A 10,409-nucleotide genomic window follows, 5' to 3' on the forward strand; every position below is an offset into this window, starting at 1 on the left:
AAGTAAAACTGACAAGAGTGAGTTTAACAAGCCCTGTGGCTGACTCCACCACCTCTCAGTGCCACGGCTTTTATCATTTCTATCTGGTTTAGGAGCAAAACATGGAATCCCTGGCAGAGCAAATGGCAGCTGAGGGTTTATTGGCCTCACAGCTGGAAAGACAATCAGTACCATGTCCCACAATACAGTGCATGGACACAGTGTACTGTGTGCACTGCAGGGGGTGTGGGGTTTCACATAGAGATCTTACAAGAAACTGTGTACTCTGTGGATGAAATTACTTTTGTCTTTCATGCTGTCCTTACTTTAATTTAACTGCATACAAAGAGTTATTTATAACTATAGTGATGATATGCAAGAAGTGTGGCAATAGGATGATGTAAACAAGTTAATCCTTCAGTGTCAAAAAGTTGCTCCGTTCTATATTGAGAATTATTAGAATATAAATATAAACTTTAAAAAACATACATTTTGTAATATAGTGTCATTTGAATGTGTGGCTGAGAAATCAAGGAAAATATAAGTTCTGAAGATGTTTGTGTACTCCAGATCTGCCTCTCTTTTAAAGTCAAAGAAGTGCAGGTTGACTCACAAAGAAGGAAACTGTGAGTTTACACACAGCTATTCATCTCCAGTTTTCTGGAAGGCTACATAAAACATGTTGAAAGTTCAGAAAGTCAAAGAATGGTAAGGGTGAGTACAGATCTCCTCGGATGGAACATGTTAACCTGAATAACCTACCATGAAGCTGCAGAATTAACGTAGTCCATATCATCTCATCACTCACATCTACTCTATAACCCCTGGATTATATTACAGTTCACATGGTCACACTCATCTATCATTGGAGTAGTGTAGATTAAGTTGTCCATACCCTACTCACATCTAGACAGATAGTTTTTTTCCTGTGTAATATATCACACGACAGAGAATGCTGCTGTGATGATCATGAGCACAGCTGTGGTTGTAGTCACATTATTACTTGATAAATCATTTATTTGATGATTAATGTCATTTATTGTTTGCAACAAGGTTGGCCTAGTTTTTTTCTGGTACACACTGAAACAGTAACAGTAACAACGCCAGTCTTCTATGTAGCCTTTTTCATTTAACATTTTTAAATCCTTGCTGTCAGGAGACATAACTGTAAAAAACAACAACAACAACAACAACAACAACAACAACCTGCCTGTCAGCTGCCGTCTTGTTTTGTGTCAACAGCTGATCAATTGGCAAACAACATACACAGTATGGTTTGTTAATGGTTAAGTATAGACCCACTGGATGTTAACACCAGTCATTTTCGACAACGATAAAAATAAACTTACCAAAACACTTTTTTTGGGCCAGACCACGAACGTCTCCTCGAAACCTCTCCATTTTACTTAGCCTCAACCAAACCGAGCTTTCACCAAAGTTTTACCAAATCATAAAACTACTTAAGATTTCTCGGGTGAACATAAATGCATTCAGGCTTCAGACCTGAAACGTTGTATTTTTATGTAAAGACAATAACTCTTACAAATAGAAAAATGGTTTAATTTTAGAGTAACTTTAAGTGTACAGCAAAGCTTAGAATGCAATCAAACGTGCACATTCGCCCCCTGGTGGACACAATTACATTGTGCTTTAAAATGTTTTGGTCTCTTCGACGGTTGTCTACTTAATGCAATAGCAAAGTTGTGCCTATGGCAAATGCTCAATGCTATGGTCTATATAACAAGAACGGCATGATACGTTTTCCTGTTGGTTCGAATAATTTTATTTCCTGAACAACGGAGCGTGAGGGGGTATAGCTCAGTGGTAGAGCATTTGACTGCAGATCAAGAGGTCTCCGGTTCAAATCCGGATGCCCCCTTGAATGTTTTTTCTCTTAATAATCGTTGTTGAAATCATTGTGTCATGGCTTTTGGCTCCATAATTTCAATCCCTAAATAAACAGCCTTTACTATGCCAGATGAGCGTCCAGTATCTATTCAATCACATAATACTGTAGGGTTTCAAGAGGTTTTAAAGCTAATGGCTGTATAGACCACCCTTCAGAAGAACATTGTTTATGTCTAAAACAAAAACTTTCTCAGCTAAAGGAAAACACACTCCATATTTGAAAAATAATATTTATTTAAAAAGAACCACAAAATTCAATATATACTTTCGAATATGACTTATAGTCCTTAGCAGCAAGCTCTTTTTCTCTCTCAAAAATAGCAATATTTATACAGTATTTTATCCGAGTGATTATATTTCCTAAATAAATTACTAAACATCTGTAGATAGCAAAAGTTGTTTCTTATTCATTGACATAAAATGTAATTTCATACATCAGGGGTAGACTTGTGTAGGAGTCTCTAAGTTAGAGATGAGTTGTTATCAGCTGTTGTACAAAAGTTATTTTAGAGATTTTGTACTTGGCAGTGAGAAAACTCTCCTTGTGATCCAAAAGTGGGCTTTAAATTCTGAAATGCTTCATAAGGTGGCAGAAGGACAAGTTCAGGTGCCCAATACTTATGTTACAAGTCAGACAAGTAAAATGTGTATCCAAACTGGTATCCTGGCTTTTTCCTATCCTTTTTTTAAATAAATAATGTTTAGGATATTACCTTAATGGACGATATAATCCTGGTTACGAACGAAGGTGAGTCTAGATGTCTGACTCTTTGTCACTATTTATAGTACCAACTAAACAGTGTTGATGTTCTTCTTTACTTAACTTTGACACCTAACTCGTACACTCTCCAAAACCCATTCATGGCCAGGATACCAGTGCCCTCCATCAGGTTAAAGTAAAATGTGGTTTTACCAGTCAGATGAGATATTTAACAGAAATATTCTACACTTCTACACATGGGTCACTGTACACAAAATACTTCCTTCCAGGCTGTGCAACAATTTAAAACACAACTGTCAAAGCAAGTGGTTTTTAACAGTCTGAATTACTGACATTCTATATGTTAACTCGCTCTAAGATCTTCCATGTTACTGGTGCTCAGGTAGCTCCTTGCAGGCTCTTAGCTCACTTGTTCACTTGTTGTACTGAATGTGTGTTGAGGTAGGCTCTGTCACAGCCCCATGTCTGGCCAAAACATTGTCACTCATGTGTCGGGCCTTGTAGTTTGGCTCAGTTTGAAGAAGTTTGCTCCACTCCAGTGTTGTCTAATTCGTAACAACACGTGACTTCATCCAGTCGAGACTGGCAGGTAGACTGGGAGTGAAGAGAAAAACGTTTGTCAGTAATTTATCAGACTGACTCATACACAGCATAAAGAGAGAGTGTGGGGTGTGTTAGGACTCACCCCTCTCCTGTGAGGGCACAGCAGGCTTGAACATGCCAGGAGTGTGTTGTGAGGGAGTCGAGTGTGAGGTACTGGGAGATCTCTGACGCCGTCATGGAGCCCTTCATGTCCTGTTTGTTGGCCAAAATGAGAACTGCTGCATTTTGTAGGTCCTGTATTGAAATAAGAAAAGGTCGATTACAGATTCAAGCTGAAATACTTCCCTTGGAAACTCCAAAAAAAGAAAAAAAAACCTTTGTCACGTGAGAAACGAGAACATAACGTCAGTGAACGTTCAGACACAGCATCACAACACGCTGACTCAGTCAGTCTAAAGCTGAAACTTCCTCATCTAGATTTGTCATGTGAAATGTAAATAACAAAGAGTTTTACACAAGGGTGTGTTCTGGATCTATTTAAATCTGTTGTCTTGATTTCACGTCCCGGTTTAACTCATACAATGAAAATTATGATGTTATGTAAGGAGTGATTTTTGACAAAAGAGAAAAAGAAAAAACTTGGTACCTCATGTGAGAGCATTCGGTGCAGCTCATCTTTAGTGAGAGTGAGGCGTTCACGGTCCGTGCTATCCACAACCAGAATAACAATCTGAAAGAGCCACAACAAAAATCAATTATTAGAAGAAATCAACACATATCACAGGACCTGTGTTATCAGGGACTGTTTAAATGTTTTGAAGGGATACATGATATCTTCAGTCATATGTCTGTTTGAAGACATTTAAAACAGTGATGTAACCGTGATAGACTTTAAACTTTATCAGTGCAGGGAGCAGGGAAGGTGAAATAAATGGTCATAATGGGTCAATGTGCAAATCCCTATAAAATGAGAATACTTTCGTATTCTGTTTTCAATCTTAAATGTCATAACTACCAGTATAAACTATCATTTTCATTTTTGATTTTAGAGAATCCTGCTGCATCAGAATCAGGAAAATCAGTGAAATGAAAACTTGAATGTGCAGATCTGTCATGTTCGTCTGACTTTTCCAATGAATAGAATCAGTTTCAAAGTTAGAAAGAAACACTGATTTGTACCTCTGTGTTGAAGTAGTAGGAGTACCAGCTGGCTCGAAGGCTGTCTTGCCCTCCGATATCCCAAACTAAGAAGTGTGTGTTACTGACGGTGATCTCCTCCACGTTACTGCCGATGGTGGGAGATGTGTGGACTGCCTCCTTCGTCAGACTGTTTGTAGAAGGACACATAAGAGACATTTAAATCTTCAGTGAAGATATGAAGAGTTGAAAAGCAGTTTTTGTTGTCCTTTAAAGTCACTTACAACTGATAGAGGATCGTTGTCTTTCCTGCGTTGTCCAAACCCACAATGATGACTTTGTGCTCTGCAAGAAAAGAGAAGATTTTAGGTTTCCGCAACATAAACACATTTTAAGCAACAGTTGTGTAATGTTCTTTGAGTGCCTCGCAAAGCAAAAGTACACGCAGATAAGATAAAGAGAAGAGTGAGATACACTGAGCTGAACATCGACAGTGAGGTTATTACATCACAACAACAAAAGGTTCAAGTTAGGTCTCTGTACTTATTCTTAAAGTTTATAATGCATTAGTAGTATCTAATTATAGTCTTTGTTATAAGGCACTTCTAAAAGTTGAAGTGACAAAGTGGTTCACAAAGGAAGCAAAAGTAGAAGGAAAGGTTTTGAAAGGGTAAAAACTTCAATCCAGTTTTAGTGAACAACAGGAGTTTTTAAGTATAAAAACAGTTTAAAAATTATAAATTCAGGTAATGTGAGGAAAGGCATTCTGACAGAAGTATGTTTCAAAATGGATTTGCTGTTTACCAATAACAATAAAATTATATTGCTCAGTCAATAGAAGGGGAAACAGGAGCAGTACTTCTGTGACTATTTGTGATAGTAAGGGCCAGTTGTGATTGGTCAAGCCTTTTGTTTCTTTTTTTCTTCAGATGTTTACACTCTTACAATATTTGAAATATTATTTACGTACATAACTAACAACAACTGTTTATATAAAAATGACAAATGAAGATAATCTTACCTCTGTCACCGAACACAGCAAGCATCTTGGTGAGAAGAAATCCCATGTTCAACAAGTGTGAGTGAGCTGAGAGTAGAACAGAAGACCGAGGGCCAAACTTCAGTGTCTGTGACTGTCACACTCTGTTTCTTAATCTCATATTAGTCTCTGTGCGAGCATAGCGAAAGTGGGTTGGGCTTCCTAAAAAAAAAGGTCTTAGGTGTTTTTCAGCTAAATGAGTCACAGACAAAGGGAATAGTAATGGTGCGTTCGAGTATTGTAGGAAATATCTGAGGTACACATATTGAGTAATCTCGTAGGCCTACACTCATCTGTTGGCACTAACGTTTCAAGACGATGCTGTGTGACACAAGAGGAAAGCGCCTGGACTGGAAGGCTATGCCAATGTTAGCATCCGGTAATAATGATTTTTGATTGGGCTATTTGCCTGTTTGTTATGATTAGGCTACAGTGTAATCATTACAATTCAATAACACTTGTGATTTAAACATACAGTCTTTCAAGTTGTAGACTTGAATACTTGTTTATATATATATATATATATATATATATATATATATATATATATATATATATATATAATTATTATTATTATTATTTTTTTGCATTATCCCTAATAATACCAAGCAGGCCTAACGATACGCCAATATATGCTGTTAGCCTGTCTTTCAGATCTATGCAACCAGATTTTTCAAAGTTAAAGCAAAAAAATATCTATTAAAAAAACCTAATATACAACAGTTATGTTGATTGAATAAATTTACTACACGACATATCTTACCGGAGTCCTTAAAACTCAAACGTCTGAGTTTAGTCGGGAGAACCTGAAGGCAACATACCACTCAGCGTTCCTCCTGTCTGACGAATGGAGCGAGCTGATGACGCAACTTGTGACACAGCCATCTCCAGTCCATAAACAGCAACGGAAGCAAAACTGATTTACTTCCTTATTTTCTCTCGAGAGGGGATTATCACGGCAGAGCGAAAGAAAAACTGTGCCTGGGAAGAAATCCCCGGAATGTCCCAGTAAATTTCAAGTACTTACCCATTCAATCCAAGAAATAGCCAACTCTCATAACAACACCTCTGTGTATAAATCCTACCTGAAAATGATAGCTGCTCTTCCAGGTTCTTTTTTACATTCCCCCTCCTGTTACAGCTACAGACAGTCTCGGTTAATTTCATAATAAATGTCTTTTATCAGGTTAGCAGGTTATTATTATTTATTTTTCCACTTTAATAGTCAAAACTATCTCAACACTACTAAATCAGGCTATAAACACTTATTATTTTATGATTTGTACATACCTGAGCTTCTGGTTACACAGCTCTGCAGGTTATTATCTTTACATATGTTGCTGTTAGTGTTTGCTGTAAATGTTTTTTAATTACTCACACTACTCCACTGTATATGACATTGAATATTGCAACATTTAATAGCCTCTTTAAATGCAAAGTACATGTTGAAAATATTTCAGTCTCTGAATTATAATTCTCTAATTGTAGAGAACATTAGACCCTCCCTAATGAACTTGTAAACATTATACCTATACATGTTAAAGCAGAAGGAATAAACACATTGTCAACTCTCTGATCTTGTTTTTTGATATGAATGTACTTTCGATGTTGGGCTTTTGCCCTCACACCTTGTGAAGTTACCCTCTGATGCAAAGCTCACATTCAGACCTAAGATGAAAACCACATTGGTTTTTCACATTTCCTCCAACATCAGATCTGCAAATGATGAAATGACAAAAACACTGAATTTGAGAAGTAAAAACCACATCCTGTATTCAAATGTGCTCTGACATTTGACTGTTTTTAAAAAAAAACATTTCCATCATGATTCTACAGTTTATTAAGTAGACGCTTAAGTCCAAAGTCTCTGACATCTGAGAGTAAGAACAACACAAGCAAAATAAATGCTAACAGTTTTAAGTCTGAGAGAGAGAAGATTTTTTTCTGACTGAATAGAGTTGACAGGTGTGACCAGATGTTATACAATATGAGAGGAGTGTTTTGGCAAGTTCATACTTCCTGTGAACGACGAAACAATATAGTGACGGCAGTACTGAAAGAGAAATGTTCCAGTACGTTCATGTTTCCGTGTTCAGGTCATACAGGTTAACACCCATCACAACACTTTGACTCGACACATTCTACAGGCAGGGTGTTATTTGGTGTTATATCTGACAACTGATTATATGAAAATCTTTTTTTATCTTGTTCCAAATAATATGAGGAACCAACTGTTAAAGATTTCAGGGTTTGTATGACTTCCCCTAAACCTGCTGACACACCCAAGGTAATATATAATGTTCATATGATTATTTAATTTTGTTAGTTTGAAGCTAAGAGTCCCATTTCCCAACATCGAAGTGACACCATAGCATTTTTTTCTGAATTAATTTTTAATTAAAATACGAATTTATCCACAGATTAAAAATGAAAGGCAGAAAAAAGCAAAATGTAGCTACAATCAGGCACCAATGATACATGTTATTTAATATTTTTAACAATTGCGATAACGCAACAATACATTATTTACTGATCATTATTTAATATTTATTTATTCAACTGAAGACAGGGCGGGCCAAAGCAGCCCACCATAGACATTCATGGATTCTCCATTATAGATAATCTGAGTAAAGACCAAAGCCGATCCTCACCCCCACCCCCACCACCACCACCACCCACACTTTAAACTCCTTTCACGTCCGCACAAGAACTGGAGCTTTTAGAAAAAAACAAAAGAAAGAAAAAAAAAAAAAACAGCAAATGTCCACGTGAAAAAAAGAACACTAATTCAGTCAGATAACAAGAGAGTGGCATTGAACATCAGGCGAGCTTGCTGTTTGGGCGGAAGTTAGGAGTGATTAACCACACGCATACTTTTTAAAATAACCATTAAACTTGAAGAACAGACGACAAAGCAAAAAAAAAAAAAAATAGCAAAGTGCAGGAGCAACAGCACATACTACAGCGCAGAGTGGCCTCGAGACACAAACACACACACATACAGTATGGTATGAAAACATTAGTTAAGACATCCCACCATGGCAGCGGTGGACATGGCTTGGCGAGACATTCCGGCACTTGTGATTGGAGTTTTCTTGAACTAAGGGTGCTTTTTTTTTTTAAGGTGGGGGTGACTAAGGCAGGACACTGTTCACAAAACAACAACTGCAGTGCTGCTTTGAATCTGCACCAAGTTTTTAAAAAAAACAACAGAGAACAGATGGGTACTGCAGGGGCTCCTTAGCACCCACAGGAAGAGGGAAACAGAAACAGAGTGGCTGGGTCAGACGGGTGGAGTGGCTGAACCATATGGGGGGAAGAAGTAAACATCTTTGGAGTGATATCTTTTCAGCTGTCATGGGAGTAGCAACATTAATAAATGGTTGTGTCGAAATATGGCAACTTCTCCTCCAGAGTTTTTAAGGTCTGGGTGATAAGGAAAGTGGAGGTGAGAGATTCAGCACTGAGTGAGAAGAAGGTAAAGGGAAACCCTGACTCTGTACATGGGGACATTAGACCCTGTTTAAGACCGCAGAGGACAGACATGACAGACTACGACAGCTCTATACCAGCTTTCACTCTACAAATGAACGAAAGGTTGAGTCCTAGGGATCACAATCAGAGATTCACAATCATAACAGTAACTGTCCTCGTGCTGTCAGTTTAGAAATCCATGAAATTCATGCAGTATTAACAAAAAGAACAGAAAACAGACCAATATTATTTTTTCTAAACATAAATAAATTGAATTGCAAGAAGAAGTCAATATGAATGGCATCTGGCAGTTGATGTATTTCTTTACACTGTAGTGGGATGTAAACAGATTAATTTGTTAGCCTGACTGGAACACTTCAGTCTCCCCTCATCTCCCTCAGTCTGTCTTAGCTTCCTTCCCGTTGTGGTGTAATGCGTTCAGCGAATGTAGACGTCTCTCCCCCAGTCGTCCTGGTTCTTGTTGCGGCTAATGTTGGCCCCTGTGTCCACAGGGTCCTGGCAGTACCGCTCCCTCAGCTTGGGGCGTCCATGCGACTGTGTTTGGCTTGGGATCGGAGGGTGGTTCATGTTCTCCTGGTCCGGCTCTGCGCCCTCGTCTTCCCAGGAGGCCTGTCTGCCGTGATGTTGTGCCAGGTGGAGGCGACTGCCACCGCTGCCTCGATAAGGCTCAGGCTCTTCGTAGGGGTCGGTTTCAATGTCCATGCAGGAGTCCCCGGCCTCGGTGTAGGCTGAGTCCCGGCTGCCCTGGGTCTCTGAGTCAAAGGTGTCTTGCCTGGACAGGCCCCGCCCATTCCCTCCCCGCAGTTGACCACGAGAGGAGCGCATGTATGTTTGCTGCTGCTGCTGAGGTTTTCCTCCCAGGTCTGACTGATAGTCATGCATGGTGTCGCTCCCTCCACTCTCTTTCAGTGGCCCCTCTCTCTTCTGCTCACCGTGCACCAGGTACGGCCCCTGCAGCCAATCACAGCCATGCAGCACAGCAACCATGCAGACACACACAGCAGAGCAAAAACCAAAGTGTCAGTGTAGTGAGGGTAAGTCAGCAGGATTAGCAAGAGACAGGCAACACAAAAAAAAAAAGATTTAACTACATCATATACAGACCTTAGGTTTTCAAAGCATTAGTGGGAAAGACGTAACTCACTTTGTTTTAAACACACAGCCCTTGTTTGCAACATGCACATACACTAACTTGTACTACAATCAGTCCCAAAAAAAACTGAACTACCTGTAAGCCAAACAAATTGGTTCTTCTTTTTGATCATTATGAAGACGTGATACTCATACAAACAAACACATCCAGGCCTCCCTTCAAAAAGCAGACCAAGAGTCTCCCCTGACAACAGTGCCACCTTCTGGCAGATTGACATATCGCACACATCACAGATAAAGGAGAACTACTTTAACCAAGTGGTTACATAACTAACTGAACTATGTAGCGCATGATGTTCATACAGACTCATTTAGTAAATGAGGAGATACAGACATCAGGTTTGGATTCTGTTCTCTCATGTTCTGTGTGCATTCATTTGGACGCCTCTTTAACAAAAGCCTCAATAATTACATTTTATCAAGCATGTTTTCCAG

General features: G+C 38.9%; 2 protein-coding genes across 2 annotated transcripts; both read right to left on the reverse strand.

Moving 5' to 3' along the window:
• Positions 1-2,103: 2,103 nt before the first annotated feature.
• arl5c (ADP-ribosylation factor-like 5C) lies at positions 2,104-6,178 on the reverse strand. The gene is made up of 7 exons (XM_079366215.1): positions 6,091-6,178; positions 5,310-5,375; positions 4,573-4,633; positions 4,331-4,478; positions 3,798-3,881; positions 3,294-3,445; positions 2,104-3,202 (listed from the first exon to the last, which is right to left on the reverse strand). Exons 2-7 carry the CDS (start codon positions 5,353-5,355, stop codon positions 3,154-3,156), a joined length of 540 nt encoding a protein of 179 aa, XP_079222341.1. The 5' UTR covers positions 5,356-5,375; positions 6,091-6,178; the 3' UTR covers positions 2,104-3,153.
• Positions 6,179-7,016: 838 nt separating this feature from the next.
• Positions 7,017-9,823, reverse strand: LOC306837742 (voltage-dependent L-type calcium channel subunit beta-1-like). Its single transcript, XM_079365488.1, has one exon. It carries the CDS (start codon positions 9,807-9,809, stop codon positions 9,240-9,242), a length of 570 nt encoding a protein of 189 aa, XP_079221614.1. The 5' UTR covers positions 9,810-9,823; the 3' UTR covers positions 7,017-9,239.
• Between the last annotated feature and the right edge of the window lie 586 nt (positions 9,824-10,409).

This window comes from Symphodus melops, assembly GCF_947650265.1.
Source record: "Symphodus melops genome assembly, chromosome: 17".
NCBI classification, from domain to species: domain Eukaryota; kingdom Metazoa; phylum Chordata; class Actinopteri; order Labriformes; family Labridae; genus Symphodus; species Symphodus melops.